This window comes from Poromitra crassiceps (assembly GCF_964638095.1).
Source record: "Poromitra crassiceps genome assembly, chromosome: 20".
Lineage (NCBI taxonomy): Eukaryota > Metazoa > Chordata > Actinopteri > Beryciformes > Melamphaidae > Poromitra > Poromitra crassiceps.
In genome coordinates this window covers 20,197,548-20,216,786 of record NC_139637.1, presented here as the reverse complement: position 1 = coordinate 20,216,786, position 19,239 = coordinate 20,197,548, and the positions used below count along the sequence as shown (strand labels likewise).

The 19,239-nt window shown below is 45.5% G+C and overlaps 2 protein-coding genes across 2 annotated transcripts; both read left to right on the top strand.

Moving 5' to 3' along the window:
• Nucleotides 1–2,551: 2,551 nt before the first annotated feature.
• On the top strand, nt 2,552–9,376 carry LOC310794936 (uncharacterized protein; the record flags this gene model as incomplete). The annotated part of the gene is made up of 2 exons (XM_083656967.1): nt 2,552–4,212; nt 7,331–9,376. The coding sequence occupies 2 exons, from the start codon at nt 2,552–2,554 to the stop codon at nt 9,012–9,014; spliced, it is 3,345 nt and encodes a 1,114-aa protein (XP_083513093.1). The 3' UTR covers nt 9,015–9,376.
• A 3,424-nt stretch (nt 9,377–12,800) lies between these two features.
• Nucleotides 12,801–18,689, top strand: LOC310794935 (uncharacterized protein; the record flags this gene model as incomplete). Its single annotated transcript, XM_083656966.1, has 3 exons — nt 12,801–14,464; nt 16,202–17,235; nt 17,742–18,689. 3 exons carry the CDS (start codon nt 12,801–12,803, stop codon nt 18,371–18,373), a joined length of 3,330 nt encoding a protein of 1,109 aa, XP_083513092.1. The 3' UTR covers nt 18,374–18,689.
• Between the last annotated feature and the right edge of the window lie 550 nt (nt 18,690–19,239).

Sequence of the window (19,239 nt, the reverse complement as noted above, 5' to 3'; positions counted from 1 at the left end):
TCTTGCTGTCACAGAGGCCCTTCACACTGCTAAGGCCTCATCCCTCTCCTCTGTCCTTGTCCTCCTTGACCTGTCTGCTGCCTTCGATACAGTCAATCACCAAATCCTTCCACTCTGTCTGACCTCGGCATTTTAGGTTCTGCACTCTCCTGGTTTGCTTCCTATCTCGCGAACCGCTCATACCAGGTCTTATGGAGAGGGTCTGTCTCCAGATCCTGCCCTCTTACCACTGGTGTCCCCCAGGGCTCAGTCCTGGGCCCCTTACTTTTCCTTCTCTATATCAGATCTCTTGCCTATGTGATCTCTTCTCATGGCTTCTCTTATCACTGCTATGCTGATGACACCCAACTTTTCCTTTCCTTCCCCCCCTCCGACACTCAAATCGAGGCTCGCATCTCTGCATGTCTCAAGGACATTGGCGACTGGATGTCTGCCCACCACCTCAAGCTCAACCTTGGTAAGACAGAGCTACTCTTCCTCCCAGGGAAAGACTGTCCTCTCACAGATCTCTCCATCTCCATCGACAATACCACTGTACTGCCCTCCCAAACAGCTAAGAACCTTGGGGTGATCCTTGACAACCAGCTGTCTTGCTCAGCCAACATAGCTGCGACAGCACGCTCCTGTAGGTTCTCCCTCTACAACATCCGCAAAATCCGTCCCTTCCTCACAAGAGAAGCGACTCAACTCCTGGTCCAGTCACTTATCATCTCCCGCCTGGACTACGTGCTCCTGGCTGGCCTACCTGCCACCGACATCCGACCGCTTCAGCTCATTCAGAACGCTGCAGCCCGTCTGGTATTCAACCAACCCAAATTCTCTCATGTCACTCCCCTCTTCCGGGACCTCCACTGGCTTCCCATCTCAGCTCGCATCAAATTCAAGACACTGGTACTGGCCTACAGGGCAGTACACCAGTCAGCTCCCTTGTACCTGCAATCTATGGTCAGGTTCCAAACCTCTCAGCACTCCCTTCGCTCCTCCACCAGTGCAGGTCGCCTCGCCCCTCCTTCGCTACAGGCGCTCAAAAGTCGCTCATCCCGATCTCGACTCTTCTCGTCCCTGGCACCTCAATGGTGGAACGAGCTGCCACCTTCAGTCAGGACTGCTGAATCACTGCCGATCTTTCGGAAAAGACTAAAGACTCACCTTTTCAGGCTCCATCTGGGCCCTTCTTGATCTAACTTCTTTCTCTCTCTTTCTAAAAAAAAAAAAAAAAAAAAAATCTAAACCTAAACTAAAACTCGTACCACTGTTCCTTCAGGATTTGTAGTTATCATAGACTGTGCTCCATAGCTGATTGCTCTATTGCTGACAAAAAGTGTGTTATTGTAAGTCGCTTTGGATAAAAGCGTCTGCCAAATGACGTAATGTAAATGTAATGTAATGTAAATGTAATGTAATGTTGCTGAGACTCCAGTTCTTGTGAAAAAGGTGAGCTGGTAGGCGGTGTGTGTAAGTACATCATATCCATTGACGTGTGAATGGCCAAGCAGTCAGATAAGATAGACTGCCCAGGCTGCTGAACAAAATGGGGGACTTTAGTGTTATGTTAACATACACTTGCATGTTGCTTTTATGTTGGAGAGCGCTGACATCTGCTGGACCATCTCGTATCTACAAGCTGTGCAGGCTCAGTGGCTCCACCACACACACACACACACACACACACACACACACACACACACACACACACACACACACACACACACACACACACACACACACACACACACACACACACACACACACACACACACACACACACACACACACACACACACACACACACTGTAACTGTCCCAGAGACATGTTTCGTTGAGAAGTTGATTCATAATTCATATTCATTCTTCCGTCATAAATTCATGGTGATTTGAGTTCATAGGTTCATAGTCATTAAAACGATTAAAAATGTAATAAATAAGATGTTATAAATAAGAGATTAAAAAGGGTAAAATTTATCAAAGTTGTCTAAAAATATACCACTTTAAAATAGCTTGGTGTTGGTTAAAGGAAAAGTTCACTCAAAAATGAACATTCTGTCATCATTGACTCACCCTCAGGCCAAATGAAACACAGGTGAAATGCATTAGTCCATATAACACACAGGGAGGCTGCACAAGTTTCAAAACCAAAACAGCCAAATAATCACACATCTGTATCTGTATCTGTTGTTTTCCGATCTAATGACCTTGGCCTTTTGCCAGTCCATGATGTGATTTTCCCTTTTACACTGATCTGAGAAACACACACTGCCTCTTTAACGCTCCTCTTCCTGGAATAAAGCAAAGCCTGATAGCCCCTCCCTCTTCTCCCCGGTCTCAAACACAGCCTTCTCTCCACATATTTCCTGTTCCTCCCCTTTCACAGATCTGCCAGTTTAAAGATGGGTGTAAACATGCTGTGAAGTGCAAGAGCTGACCAGCCAATTCACTGCAGATCAGCACATGAACATGAAGACAACAACAAGAGGTTTGGTTTGGAGGAGAGCCCAGCTTGTTTCAGTTCAGAGGAAGTGAAACTATCTGACTCACTGTCACTGAGAAGTGAAATGGCGCAGCAAGGATTTCAGCTGGACAGGGAAAAAGGGTGCTGTTCGATCTGTCTGGATCTACTGAAGGATCCGGTGACTATTCCCTGTGGGCACAGCTACTGCATGAGCTGTATTAAAGACTGCTGGGATGCAGAGGATCAGAAGAAAATCCACAGCTGCCCCCAGTGCAGACAGACCTTCACACCGAGGCCTGTCCTGGTGAAAAACACCATGTTAGCAGAGTTGGTGGAGGACCTGCGGAAGACCGGACTCCAAGCTGCTCCTCCTGATCGCTGCTATGCTGGACCTGGAGATGTGGGCTGTGATTTCTGCACTGGGAGAAAGCTGAAAGCCCTCAAGTCCTGTCTGATGTGTCTGGCCTCTTACTGTGAGCAGCACCTCCAGCCTCACTATGATGTAGCTCCATTTAAGAAACACAAGCTGGTGGAAGCCACCGTGAAGCTTCAGGAGAACATCTGCTCTTGTCACGACGAGGTGATGAAGATGTTCTGTCGTACTGATCAGCAGTGTATCTGTTATCTCTGCTCCGTGGACGAGCATAAGGGACACGACACAGTCTCAGCTGCTGCAGAAAGGGCCGAGAGGCAGAAAGAGCTCGGGGTGAATCGGCAAGAAATCCAGAAGAGACTCCAGGGCAGAGAGAAAGACGTGAAGGTGCTACAACAGGAGGTGAAGGCTATGAATCTCTCTGCTGATAAAGCAGTGATGGACAGTGAGAAGATCTTCATTGAGCTGGTCCGTCTCATTGAGAAGAGAAGCTCTGAGGTGAAGCAGCAGATCAGATCCCAGCAGAAAGAGGAAGCGAGTCGGGCTGAAGAACTTCAGGAGAAACTGAAGCAGGAGATCTCTGAGCTGAGGAGGAAACACACTGAGCTGGAGCAGCTCTCACACACAGAGGATCACATCCACTTTCTACACCGTTACGGCTCGCTTTCACGTCTAAATGATTTTACAGACTCACCCAGGATCGATACCCGTCCTCTGCGCTACTTTGAGGATGTGACTGCAGCTGTGTCAGAGGTCAGAGATAAGCTACAGGACATTCTGACAGAGGAACGGCCTAAGATCTCACCGACAGTGACTGAAGTGGATGTTTTACTGCCACAACCAGAGCCCAAGACCAGAGCTGACTTCTTACAACATTCACGTCAGATCACATGGGATCCAAACACAGCACTCAAACGGCTGTTATTATCTGAGGGGAACAGAAAAGCAACAGGCATGAGAGAAGCACAGTCATATTCTAGTCACCCAGACAGATTCACTGACTACTCTCAAGTCCTGAGTAGAGAGGGTCTGACTGGACGTTGTTACTGGGAGGTGGAATGGAGCGGGTTTGTTTCAATAGCAGTCTCATATAAAGATATTAGCAGAACAGGGTGTGAAAGTGTATTTGGATACAATGACAAGTCTTGGGCATTGTGTAGCAGCAGTAGTTATAAGTTCATACATAAGAGTATCATAACTCTCATCTCAGTTCCTCTGTCCTCCAGAGTAGGAGTGTACCTGGATCACAGAGCAGGTATTCTGTCCTTCTACAGCGTCTCTGAAACCATGACTCTCCTCCACAGAGTCCAGACCACATTCACTCAGCCTCTCCATGCTGGACTGGGGTGTTTTTTCACTGGAGACTCTGCTGAGCTGTGTAAGCTCAAGTAGACACTTATTAACATCTCAAGTTAGCTAGCCCCAAGGCTGCAGCTCTTCTTGCCATGTGTTTTAATGGCTTTATGACCCATGGTTTTCTGCGGCCATCTATGTTGTCAGTCACTCAGGTGCCTGTTATCAAGGATAAGACTGGCAAAGTTGAGAGCCTAGATAATTACAGGCCTATTGCCCTAGCCAGTGTGATTTCCAAAGTATTTGAAATGGTGTTATTAGATCGTTTAAATTTGTTTATATCCAGCACTGACAATCAATTTGGCTTTAAGGCCATGCATAGCACTGATTTGTGTATCTATGCATTGAAGGAGGTTGTCGAAGCCTATAAAAGGCAGAACTCCTCTGTTTTAGTTGGTTTCATAGATGCATCGAAGGCTTTTGATCGAGTCAATCATCATAAGCTGTTTCTAAAATTAAGTCAAAGAGGTGTGCCTGGCAGCATAATTCGCATACTGGCATACTGGTATGCCAACCAGAGTATGCTGGTAAAATGGGGCAATAGTGTCTCTACCCCTTTTTGTGTTGGTAATGGGGTACGGCAGGGGTGGCTACTCTCCCCTATTCTCTTTAATTCATATATGGATGATGATCTCTCTGTCCAGCTAAGAGATTGCAGAACAGAATGTATGATTGGTAACGCCTTGATTAACCACCTTATGTATGCGGATGACCTGGCGATCTTCTCCCCCAGCAGCGCTGGGTTTCAACATCTGCTGAATATCTGTTCTGATTACGGGGTTCAATTTGATGTTAAATACAATGCTAAGAAGAGTGTTGTTATGATCTGTAGAACGAAAGAGGACCGGGATCTTGCTTTTTCCTGTCTTTCGTTTGTCTGAGCATGCTCTATGTGTCTGTGACAAAACCAAATATCTGGGCCACTTCATCACTGACCATATGGGTGATGATGATGATATGTATAGACAGCGGCGTGTGTTATACATTCAGGCTAACATGTTGGTCAGGAAATTCCACTCCTGTTCTGATGATGTAAAGATCACAGTCTTTAGGGCTTACTGTACCCCTATCTATACTGCCCCCTTGTGGGCAAAGTTTAAGAAGGCAAGCATGCATAAACTTCAGGTTGCCTATAATGATTGCATGCGCATCTTGCTGAAAAAGCCCAGGTGGAGCAGTGCTAGTGACCTGTTCTGTAAGGTGGGGGTGGCCACTTTCCAGGCGCTCCTGAGAAATCTGAGGTACAGGTTCATCTGTAGATTGAACGTGTCTCAGAATGTTATTATTAAGTTGCTCACTGACCCTGGGCTAAGCACTGTGAGATACCAGTCACATATGTGGAAATTCTGGTATGACTCTCTTTTATAATGTACTTTTGTTCTTTTATTGTGCCCTTATGTGCTTTTTGTAATTGTGTATGTGTCATCTATGGACCAAGCGTCTGCCAATAAAGATCAGATCACCTGTCAATCAAACAGTGTGGGCGGGACTGTGATGTATTTTTCCAAGTTGAATTTTCTGTTGATTATGTTTGTTTCCTGTAGGTGGCGCTCTTCTCTTTGTGTTATATCAGTCAGTGATAGCGAGTATCCAAACACACGTTCTTATTGTTGTGTATTTCTATTTTCTTTAGTGATTGATTGAATGTGTGATCAAAGTGAATGTTTGCAAAGATCAATAAAAAAATCCCCAAGAATGAATACAATATTTCTTCTGATTCATTCCAGGAAGTACATACTGTACATAACACTTGCATGAATGTAGAAAATAAGGACTTTAACATCGGGGGTTGATATGTTCCAGTTGTCACCTTTACAGACACACGTGTTTACAGATGTTCTCTTTTGAAACACCAAAAAAGTTTAGGAATTTTAACTTTAAACTCATGTTGAAACAGATGGTCTGCTGAGTGAGGATGGTCTACTGTGTGAGGATGGTCTACTGTGTGAGGATGGTCTACTGTGTGAGGATGGTCTACTGTGTGAGGATGGTCTACTGTGTGAGGATGGTCTACTGTGTGAGGATGGTCTGCATTGTGTGAGGATGGGCTACTGTGTGAGGATGGTCTACTGTGTGAGGATGGGCTACTGCAGGGATACTCAACTTGCTTTGCCCGGGGGCCACTTTTGTGAAATGATAGAAGGCCAGGGGCCAGTTAATATACAAACAATTTTCTTTCCAGAAATCATGACCCCGTTACTCAAGATAATCCACAGAGCTTGTTCTGAGCAGTTTCATGGAGGAACTATTTTCTTTTGACCGAACTACACCCGAGTATTCGACGACCTGGGAATGAGAACTATGTCGACTCAATCTTTCTCCAAAATCATAATATGTAGTAGGGTGAGGGTTAACAGACCACCTCGGGAGGCAAAACAGCTCTCTCATGATGACAAATTTGAAAGACAAGGGCACTACCATTAACCTGACGCTGCCAGATGGATGTAAGTTCGTTCACATTTGTTTCACAACCAACATCCACAGGTGGGATTGTGAATTTGTGGAACAATACCGCCCCCATCTGGCAGAGTCAGGCTACACTACCATAGGTCCAGTCAACAACCGCCCCCACGGTGGCAATTACCCCTCCCTCTCGCTGTGATGCCCTGAGATCCCTAAGGCCACCTTGGCAGCAGTGCCCTGCTACCAGCCTGAGTGAGGAGCATAAGATATTATTTCTGAATGCTTGACTGTTTTATCGTTTTACTCATTATACCATTAAAGCTACGTAAAAAATCACTTATAAAAGATACACTTACAAGGCTTTGGAACTTTATTTTGAAATGTTGCACTTAAAGTGAGGGGGATAAGGGGGGAGAGAGATTCATTCTAAGTTTGTATTTAAACACACACTGCCTCTTTAACGCTCCTCTTCCTGGAATGAAGCAAAGCCTGATAGCCCCTCCCTCTTCTCCCCGGTCTCAAACACAGCCCAGTTCTATTCTCTCCACATATTTCCTGTTCCTCCCCTTTCACAGATCTGCCAGTTTAAAGATGGGTGTAAACATGCTGTGAAGTGCAAGAGCTGACCAGCCCATTCACTGCAGATCAGCGCATGAACATGAAGAAAACAACAGCGGTTTGGTTTGAACCAGAGCCTGCAGCTTGTTTCAGTTCAGTGGAAGTGAAACTATCTGACTCACTGTCACTGAGAAGTGAAATGGCGCAGCAAGGATTTCAGCTGGACGAGGAGAAACTCTGCTGTTCGATCTGTCTGGATCTACTGAAGGATCCGGTGACTATTCCCTGTGGGCACAGCTACTGCATGAGGTGTATTAAAAGCTGCTGGGATGCAGAGGATCAGAAGAAAATCCACAGCTGCCCCCAGTGCAGACAGACCTTCACATCGAGGCCTGTCCTGGTGAAAAACACCATGTTAGCAGAGTTGGTGGAGGACCTGAGGAAGACCGGACTCCAAGCTGCTCCTCCTGATCGCTGCTATGCTGGACCTGGAGATGTGGGCTGTGATTTCTGCACTGGGAGAAAGCTGAAAGCCCTCAAGTCCTGTCTGATGTGTCTGGCCTCTTACTGTGAGCAGCACCTCCAGCCTCACTATGATGTAGCTCCATTAAAGAAACACAAGCTGATGGAAGCCACCGTGAAGCTTCAGGAGAACATCTGCTCTCGTCACGACGAGGTGATGAAGATGTTCTGCCGTACTGATCAACAGTGTATCTGTTATCTCTGCTCTGTGGACGAACATAAGGGACACGACACAGTCTCAGCTGCTGCAGAAAGGGCCGAGAGGCAGAAAGAGCTCGGGGTGAATCGGCAAGAAATCCAGAAGAGACTCCAGGGCAGAGAGAAAGACGTGAAGGTGCTACAACAGAACCTGAAGGCTATGAATGTCTCTGCTGATAAAGCAGTGATGGACAGTGAGAAGATCTTCTTTGAGCTGGTCCGTCTCATTGGGAAGAGAAGCTCTGAGGTGAAGCAGCAGATCAGATCCCAGCAGAAAGAGGAAGCGAGTTGGGCCGAAGAACTTCAGGTGAAGCTGGAGCAGGATATCTCTGAGCTGAGGAGGAAACACACTGAGCTGGAGCAGCTCTCACACACAGAGGATCACATCCACTTCCTCCACAGTTACCCCTCGCTGCCACGTCTCAGTCAATCTACAGACTCACCCAGGATCGATATCCGTCCTCTGCGCTACTTTGAGGATGTGACTGCAGCTGTGTCAGAGGTCAGAGATAAACTACAGGACATTCTGACAGAGGAACGGCCTAAGATCTCACTGACAGTGACTGAAGTGGATGTTTTACTGCCACAACTAGAGCCCAAGACCAGAGCTGACTTCTTGCAATATTCATGTCAGATCACACTGGATCCAAACACAACATGCACAGCGCTGTTATTATCTGAGGGCAACAGAAAAGCAACAGGCATGAGAGAAGCACAGTCATATTCTAGTCACCCAGACAGATTCACTTACTGGCGTCAGGTCCTGAGTAGAGAGGGTCTGACTGGACGTTGTTACTGGGAGGTGGAGAGGAGCGGGGGGGGTGTTTTAATAGCAGTCTCATATAAAGATATTAGCAGAACAGGAAGTGAAAGTGGATTTGGATACAATGACAAGTCTTGGGCATTAGAGTGTAGCAGCAGGAGTTGTCACTTCAGACATAAGAGTATCAGAACTCCCATCTCAGTTCCTCTGTCCTCCAGAGTAGGAGTGTACCTGGATCACAGAGCAGGTATTCTGTCCTTCTACAACGTCTCTGAAACCATGACTCTCCTCCACAGAGTCCAGACCACATTCACTCAGCCTCTCCATGCTGGACTGTGGTGTTATTGCATTGGAGACACTGCTGAGCTGTGTATAGCTCAAGTAGACACTTATTAAAGCAACTGTGTGTGTGTGTGTGTGTGTGTGTGTGTGTGTGTGTGTGTGTGTGTGTGTGTGTGTGTGTGTGTTTTCTCTCCATCTTTGGTGCTTAGCTGTCATTGTTGTGGTGTTTCTGCACTGCACTTCCCACAGATCACCTGTCAATCAAACAGTGTGGGCGGGACTGTGATGTATTTTTCCAAGTTGCATTTTCTGTTGATTATGTTTGTTTCCTGTAGGTGGCGCTCTTTTCTTTGCCTTATATCAGTCAGTGATACCGAGTATCCAAACACACCTTCTTATTGTTGTGTATTTCTATTTTCTTTAGTGATTGATTGAATGTGTGATCAAAGTGAATGTTTGCAAAGATCAATAAAGAAATCCCCAAGAATGAATACAATATGTCTTCTGATTCATTCCAGGAAGTACATACTGTACATAACACTTGCATGAATGTAGAAAATAAGGACTTTAACATCGGGGGTTGATATGTTCCAGTTGTCACCTTTACAGACACACGTGTTTACAGATGTTCTCTTTTGAAACACCAAAAAAGTTTAGGAATTTTAACTTTAAACTCATGTTGAAACAGATGGTCTGCTGTGTGAGGATGGTCTACTGTGTGAGGATGGTCTACTGTGTGAGGATGGTCTACTGTGTGAGGATGGTCTACTGTGTGAGGATGGTCTACTGTGTGAGGATGGTCTACTGTGTGAGGATGGTCTACTGTGTGAGGATGGTCTACACTGTGTGAGGATGGTCTACTGTGTGAGGATGGTCTACTGTGTGAGGATGGTCTACACTGTGTGAGGATGGTCTACTGTGTGAGGATGGTCTACTGTGTGAGGATGGTCTACACTGTGTGAGGATGGTCTACTGTGTGAGGATGGTCTACTGTGTGAGGATGGTCTACTGTGTGAGGAGGGTCTACTGTGTGAGGATGGTCTACTGTGTGAGGATGGTCTACTGTGTGAGGATGGTCTACTGTGTGAGGATGGTCTACTGTGTGAGGATGGTCTACTGTGTGAGGATGGTCTACACTGTGTGAGGATGGTCTACTGTGTGAGGATGGTCTACTGTGTGAGGATGGTCTACTGCAGGGATACTCAACTTGCTTTGCCCGGGGGCCACTTTGGTGAAATGATAGAAGGCCAGGGGCCAGTTGATAAACAAACAATTTTCTTTCCAGAAATCATGACCCCGTTACTCAAGATAATCCACAGAGCTTGTTCTGAGCAGTTTCATGGAGGAACTATTTTCTTTTGACCGAACTACACCCGAGTATTCGACGACCTGGGAATGAGAACTATGTCGACTCAATCTTTCTCCAAAATCATAATATGTAGTAGGGTGAGGGTTAACAGAACACCTCGGGAGGCAAAACAGCTCTCTCATGATGACAAATTTGAAAGGCAAGGGCACTACCATTAACCTGACGCTGCCAGATGGATGTAAGTTCGTTCACATTTGTTTCACAACCAACATCCACAGGTGGGATTGTGAATTTGTGGAACAATACCGCCCCCATCTGGCAGAGTCAGGCTACACTACCATAGGTCCAGTCAATAACCGCCCCCACGGTGGCAATTACCCCTCCCTCTCGCTGTGATGCCCTGAGATCCCTAAGGCCACCTTGGCAGCAGTGCCCTGCTACCAGCCTGAGTGAGGAGCATAAGATATTATTTCTGAATGCTTGACTGTTTTATCTTTATGTTTTTTTAAATATGCAGATGACACGGCGCTGGTAGGGTTTTTGAAACCAGATAACTCTTCTATGGAGAGTTTTAAAAATGAAATAGAAGGTTTTATGAAGTGGTGCTCTGACCACTTTCTAGAGGTCAATGTCAAGAAGACCAAAGAGATGGTCATAGACTTCAGTAAAAATAAGAAAGAAGTCCCGCCCTTCGTGATCAATAGTCAGTCACTTGAACGGGTCTCCACCTATAAATATCTGGCTGTTGAAATTGATGACTGCCTGAAGTTTAACGAATGCGCACGGAACAAATCCAAGAAATTACAACAGAGGTTGTTTTTTCTTAGGAAATTGAATCATTTTAGAGTAGACCGTCGCATTCTTCAGATTTTCTATAAAGCAGTGTTTCAGAGTGTTCTCTCTTTTGGCCTAATCTGCACCTTTGGTAACATGCGTGTCCAAGATCATGTCAAATTACAGCGCTTGATCAAGACAGCAAGCAGGATCATTGGGGTTGATCAGGTGTCTGCAGCACAGCTGTATGACGACCTTATTAAAAAAAAGGCTGATCAGATCCTAGATGATCCTACCCACCCCCTCCACCTGAAATTCCTCAGGAGCAGCAGCTCAAATGGCAGAATTCTGCAAAGAAAAATCAGAACAACCAGGTACAGTAAATCTTTTGTGCCAACAACAATCAGAGCGCTAAACAAGAAATAATTGATCAAACTGTGTATATTGTTTGGACTGCACATACTGTATTGGATATTCAAGATTCAAGATTTTTTTATTGTCACTCCATGGTACAAGTATCACGTGTGAAATTCTTGTGCTGTGGACTCCGTTTACGACATAGTACAAATAGGCAACAAGCAATGAGCAATAGGCAATAAGAAATAGGCATCAATAAGCAATACTAAGCAGCAATAGGCAATGAGGCAGAATAGCGATAAGACAAGTCAGTGGCATATTCATTGCACATAGGTGCACATGTCATGTGCATACGTTAGACGTGTTCGGACATTTTAATTCGACGTATTTGACATACAGTGCAAATAGCATGTACCTTATTAAACATACAATTAAACATTAGGCATTGTGCATACGTTAGACGTGTTCAGACATTTTAAATTTGACGTAATTGACATACAGGTGCAAATAGCATGTACCTTGTTAGACATACAATTAAACATTAGGCATACATAATGGTAGCAGCTGCAGTACGGTACGGTACGACTACTACACTATTTGTGTATGTTAAGGAGTCTCGTGGCCTGCGGGAAGAAACTGTTCCTCAAGCGATTTGTGCGTGCTTTTGGAACCCTGTATCTCCTCCCTGAGGGTAGCAGGGAGCGGATATTGTATGCCGCTGTGTAATTTCTAAAAGTCTCTGCACCTTTAATGTGCTCAATGCACTCCCAGAATGCACTTTGCACTTGCACTTGTAACTTTTAAACCTATGTAGGACACTGTTGTAGTTTTATATTTTTGATATTGCGTGTGTGTGTATGTGTGTGGCTATGTGTATGTGTATATGTTGTGTACAGTGTGTACACGACATGTACTGCAACAGACGTGTATGACTACCACCTGAGTTTCCCCTTGTGGGATAATAATAAAGTTGACCTTGACCTTGACCTTGTACTTATCGTTTTACTCATTATACCATTACAGCTACGTAAAAAAATCACTTATAAAAGTTACACTTACAAGGCTTTGGAACTTTATTTTGAAATGTTGCACTTAAAGTGAGGGGGATAAGGGGGGGAGAGAGATTCATTGTAAGTTTGTATTTAAACACACACTGCCTCTTTAACGCTCCTCTTCCTGGAATAAAGCAAAGCCTGATAGCCCCTCCCTCTTCTCCCCGGTCTCAAACACAGCCAGTTCTATTCTCTCCACATATTTCCTGTTCCTCCCCTTTCACAGATCTGCCAGTTTAAAGATGGGTGTAAACATGCTGTGAAGTGCAAGAGCTGACCAGCCCATTCACTGCAGATCAGCGCATGAACATGAAGAAAACAACAGCGGTTTGGTTTGAACCAGAGCCTGCAGCTTGTTTCAGTTCAGTGGAAGTGAAACTATCTGACTCACTGTCACTGAGAAGTGAAATGGCGCAGCAAGGATTTCAGCTGGACGAGGAGAAACTCTGCTGTTCGATCTGTCTGGATCTACTGAAGGATCCGGTGACTATTCCCTGTGGGCACAGCTACTGCATGAGCTGTATTAAAAGCTGCTGGGATGCAGAGGATCAGAAGAAAATCCACAGCTGCCCCCAGTGCAGACAGACCTTCACATCGAGGCCTGTCCTGGTGAAAAACACCATGTTAGCAGAGTTGGTGGAGGACCTGAGGAAGACCGGACTCCAAGCTGCTCCTCCTGATCGCTGCTATGCTGGACCTGGAGATGTGGGCTGTGATTTCTGCACTGGGAGAAAGCTGAAAGCCCTCAAGTCCTGTCTGATGTGTCTGGCCTCTTACTGTGAGCAGCACCTCCAGCCTCACTATGATGTAGCTCCATTAAAGAAACACAGGCTGATGGAAGCCACCGTGAAGCTTCAGGAGAACATCTGCTCTCGTCACGATGAGGTGATGAAGATGTTCTGCCGTACTGATCAGCAGTGTATCTGTTATCTCTGCTCCTTGGACAAGCATAAGGGACACGACACAGTCTCAGCTGCTGCAGAAAGGGCCGAGAGGCAGAAAGAGCTTGGGGTGAATCGGCAAGAAATCCAGAAGAGACTCCAGGGCAGAGAGAAAGACGTGAAGGTGCTACAACAGGAGGTGAAGGCTATGAATCTCTCTGCTGATAAAGCAGTGATGGACAGTGAGAAGATCTTCACTGAGCTGGTCCGTCTCATTGAGAAGAGAAGCTCTGAGGTGAAGCAGCAGATCAGATCCCAGCAGAAAGAGGAAGTGAGTCGGGCTGAAGAACTTCAGGAGAAACTGAAGCAGGAGATCTCTGAGCTGAGGAGGAAACACGCTGAGCTGGAGAAGCTCTCACACACAGAGGATCACATCCACTTCCTCCACAGTTACCCCTCGCTGTCACGTCTCAGTCAATCTACAGACTCACCCAGGATCGATACCCGTCCTCTGCGCTACTTTGAGGATGTGACTGCAGCTGTGTCAGAGGTCAGAGATAAACTACAGGACATTCTGACAGAGGAATGGCCTAAGATCTCACTGACAGTGACTGAAGTGGATGTTTTACTGCCACAACCAGAGCCCAAGACCAGAGCTGACTTCTTACAATATTCACGTCAGATCACACTGGATCCAAACACAGCACACACAGGGCTGTTATTATCTGAGGGGAACAGAAAAGCAACACACATGAGTGAAGCACAGTCATATTCTAGTCACCCAGACAGATTCACTCAGTGGCGTCAGGTCCTGAGTAGAGAGGGTCTGACTGGACGTTGTTACTGGGAGGTGAAGTGGAGCAGGGGGGGTGTTTTAATAGCAGTCTCATATAAAGATATTAGCAGAACAGTGAGTGAAAGTGCATTTGGATACAATGACAAGTCTTGGACATTACAGTGTTACAGCGATAGTTATCAGTTCATACATAAGAGTATCACAACTCCCATCTCAGTTCCTCTGTCCTCCAGAGTAGGAGTGTACCTGGATCACAGAGCAGGTATTCTGTCCTTCTACAATGTCTCTGAAACCATGACTCTCCTCCACAGAGTCCAGACCACATTCACTCAGCCTCTCCATCCTGGACTGATGTGTTATATCACTGGAGCCACTGCTGAGCTGTGTAAGCTCAAGTAGACACTTATTAAAGAAACTGTGTGTGTGCGTGTGTGTGTGTGTGTGTGTGTGTGTGTGTGTGTGTGTGTGTGTGTGTGTGTGTGTGTGTGTGTGTGTGTGTGTGTGTGTGTGTGTGTGTGTGTTTTCTCTCCATCGTTGGTGCTTAGCTCTCATTGTTGTGGTGTTTCTGCACTGCACTTCCCACAGATCACCTGTCAATCAAACAGTGTGGGCGGGACTGTGATGTATTTTTCCAAGTCGAATTTTCTGTTGATTATGTTTGTTTCCTGTAGGTGGCGCTCTTCTCTTTGTGTTATATCAGTCAGTGTATCCAAACACACGTTCTTATTGTTGTGTATTTCTATTTTCTTTAGTGATTGATTGAATGTGTGATCAAAGTGAATGTTTGCAAAGATCAATAAAGAAATCCCCAAGAATGAATACAATATGTCTTCTGATTCATTCCAGGAATCCGACTTTAACATCGGGGGTTGATATGTTCCAGTTGTCACCTTTACAGACACATGTGTTTACAGATGTTCTCTTTTGAAACACCAAAAAAGTTTAGGAATTTTAACTTTAAACTCATGTTGAAACAGATGGTCTACTGTGTGAGGATGGTCTACTGTGTGATGATGGTCTACTGTGTGAGGATGGTCTACTGTGTGAGGATGGTCTACTGTGTGAGGATGGGCTACTGCAGGGATACTCAACTTGCTTTGCCCGGGGGCCACTTTCGTGAAATGATAGAAGGCCAGGGGCCAGTTAATAAACAAACAATTTGCTTTCCAGAAATCATGACCCCGTTACTCAAGATAATCCACAGAGCTTGTTCTGAGCAGTTTCATGGAGGAACTATTTTCTTTTGGCCGAACTACACCCGAGTATTCGACGACCTGGGAATGAGAACTATGTCGACTCAATCTTTCTCCAAAATCATAATATGTAGTAGGGTGAGGGTTAACAGAACACCTCGGGAGGCAAAACAGCTCTCTCATGATGACAAATTTGAAAGACAAGGGCACTACCATTAACCTGACGCTGCCAGATGGATGTAAGTTTGTTCACATTTGTTTCACAACCAACATCCACAGGTGGGATTGTGAATTTGTGGAACAATACCGCCCCCATCTGGCGGAGTCAGGCTACACTACCATAGGTCCAGTCAACAACCGCCCCCACGGTGGCAATTACCCCTCCCTCTCTTGCTGTGATGCCCTGAGATCCCTGCAGCAGTGCCCTGCTACCAGCCTAGTGAGGAGCATAGGATATTATTTCTGAATGCTTGACTGTTTTATTGTTTTACTCATTATACCATTACAGCTACGTAAAAAATCACTTATAAAATATACACTTACAAGGCTTTGGAACTTTATTTTGAAATGTTGCACTTAAAGTGAGGGGGATAAGGGGGGAGAGAGATTCATTGTAAGTTTGTATTTAAACACACACTGCCTCTTTAACGCTCCTCTTCCTGGAATGAAGCAAAGCCTGATAGCCCCTCCCTCTTCTCCCCGGTCTCAAACACAGCCAGTTCTATTCTCTCCACATATTTCCTGTTCCTCCCCTTTCACAGATCTGCCAGTTTAAAGATGGGTGTAAACATGCTGTTAAGTGCAAAAGCTGACCAGCCCATTCACTGCAGATCAGCGCATGAACATGAAGAAAACAACAGCGGTTTGGTTTGAACCAGAGCCTGCAGCTTGTTTCAGTTCAGTGGAAGTGAAACTATCTGACTCACTGTCACTGAGAAGTGAAATGGCGCAGCAAGGATTTCAGCTGGACAGGGAGAAATGGTGCTGTTCGATCTGTCTGGATCTACTGAAGGATCCGGTGGCTATTCCCTGTGGGCACAGCTACTGCATGAGCTGTATTAAAGACTGCTGGGATGCAGAGGATCAGAAGAAAATCCACAGCTGCCCCCAGTGCAGACAGACCTTCACACCGAGGCCTGTCCTGGTGAAAAACACCATGTTAGCAGAGTTGGTGGAGGACTTGCGGAAGACCGGACTCCAAGCTGCTCCTCCTGATCGCTGCTATGCCGGACCTGGAGATGTGGGCTGTGATTTCTGCACTGGGAGAAAGCTGAAAGCCCTCAAGTCCTGTCTGATGTGTCTGGCCTCTTACTGTGAGCAGCACCTCCAGCCTCACTATGATGTAGCTCCATTAAAGAAACACAGGCTGGTGGAAGCCACCATGAAGCTTCAGGAGAACATCTGCTCTCGTCACGACGAGGTGATGAAGATGTTCTGCCGTACTGATCAGCAGTGTATCTGTTATCTCTGCTCCGTGGACGAGCATAAGAAACACGACACAGTCTCAGCTGCTGCAGAAAGGAGTGAGAGGGAGAAAGAGCTCGGGGTGAATCGGCAAGAAATCCAGAAGAGACTCCAGGGCAGAGAGAACGACGTGAAGGTGCTACAACAGGAGGTGAAGGCTATGAATCTCTCTGCTGATAAAGCAGTGATGGACAGTGAGAAGATCTTCACTGAGCTGGTCCGTCTCATTGAGAAGAGAAGCTCTGAGGTGAAGCAGCAGATCAGATCCCAGCAGAAAGAGGAAGCGAGTCGGGCTGAAGAACTTCAGGAGAAGCTGGAGCAGGAGATCTCTGAGCTGAGGAGGAAAGACACTGAGCTGGAGCAGCTCTCACACACAGAGGATCACATCCACTTCCTCCACAGTTACCCCTCGCTGTCACGTCTCAGTCAATCTACAGACTCACCCAGGATCGACACCCGTCCTCTGCGCTACTTTGAGGATGTGACTGCAGCTGTGTCAAAGGTCAGAGATAAACAGTGTTGGGAAAGTTACTGAAAATTGGTAATTAGTTACAGTTACTAGTTACTTCTCTCAAAAGGTAATTTAATTACTTGAAAGTTACCAGTTACTTCAAAGTAATTAGTTACTAGGGAAAGTAACTTTTGCGTTACTTTTAAAAGTCTGCTTCGATTGTTATTAATGCACACATTATGTTAGTGTTGCTGTGCCACAGTGTGGCATTGAACCTTCGCTTATTGGGGAGGCTTATAGCCTATCAAGGTCATTAGCCTCTGGGGCTCTGGCTGCAGCTCTCTCCCCGGACTAGGTCTGAGGATCAGAAACTGGGTAATCCTCTGAAGTTGTCCGTTATTTTCATGTCCTAAAGTAACTAGTAACTAGCCCAGTTACTATTTTAGTAACTGTAACTGAGTTACTGAATTTGAAAAAGTAATTAGTTAGATTACTAGTTACTGAAAAAAGTAGTTAAGTTACAGTAACTAGTTACTTAGTAACTAGTTACTCCCAACACTGGAGATAAATTACAGGACTTTCTGACAGAGGAACGGCCTACGATCTCACTGACAGTGACTGAAGTGGATGTTTTACTGCCACAACCAGAGCCCAAGACCAGAGCTGACTTCTTACAATATTCACATCAGATCACATTGGATCCAAACACAGCACACACACAGCTGTTATTATCTGAGGGGAACAGAAAAGCAACACACATGAGAGAAGCACAGTCATATTCTAGTCCTCCAGACAGATTCACTTTCTGCTGTCAGGTCCTGAGTAGAGAGGGTCTGACTGGACGTTGTTACTGGGAGGTGGAGTGGAGGGGGAGGGGTTTAATAGCAGTCTCATATAAAGATATTAGCAGAACAGGGAGTAAAAGTGAATTTGGATACAATAACAAGTCTTGGGCATTAGAGTGTATCAGCTGGAGTGACTTCATACATAACAGTATCAAAACTCCCATCTCAGTTCCTCTGTCCTCCAGAGTAGGAGTGTACCTGGATCACAGAGCAGGTATTCTGTCCTTCTACAACGTCTCTGAAACCATGACTCTCCTCCACAGAGTCCAGACCACATTCACTCAGCCTCTCCATGCTGGACTGATGTGTAATATCACTGGAAACACTGCTGAGCTGTGTAAGCTCAAGTAGACACTTATTAAAGAAACTGTGTGTGTGTGTGTGTGTGTGTGTGTGTGTGTGTGTGTGTGTGTGTGTGTGTGTGTGTGTGTGTGTGTGTGTGTGTGTGTGTTTTCTCTCCATCGTTGGTGCTTAGCTGTCATTGTTGTGGTGTTTCTGCACTGCACTTCCCACAGATCACCTGTCAATCAAACAGTGTGGGCGGGACTGTGATGTATTTTTCCAAGTTGAATATTCTGTTGATTATGTTTGTTTCCTGTAGGTGGCGCTCTTCTCTTTGTGTTATATCAGTCAGTGATAGCGAGTATCCAAAACACACGTTCTTATTGTTGTGTATTTCTATTTTCTTTAGTGATTGATTGAATGTGTGATCAAAGTGAATGTTTGCAAAGATCAATAAAAAAAATCCCCAAGAATGAATACAATATGTCTTCTGATTCATTCCAGGAAGTACATACTGTACATAACACTTGCATGAATGTAGAAAATAAGGACTTTAACATCGGGGGTTGATATGTTCCAGTTGTCACCTTTACAGACACACGTGTTTACAGATGTTCTCTTTTGAAACACCAAAAAAGTTTAGGAATTTTAACTTTAAACTCATGTTGAAACAGATGGTCTGCTGTGTGAGGATGGTCTACTGTGTGAGGATGGTCTACTGTGTGAGGATGGTCTACTGTGTGAGGAGGGTCTACTGTGTGAGGATGGTCTACTGTGTGAGGATGGTCTACTGTGTGAGGATGGTCTACTGTGTGAGGATGGTCTACTGTGTGAGGAGGGTCTACTGTGTGAGGATGGTCTACTGTGTGAGGATGGTCTACTGTGTGAGGATGGTCTACTGTGTGAGGATGGTCTACTGTGTGAGGATGGTCTAC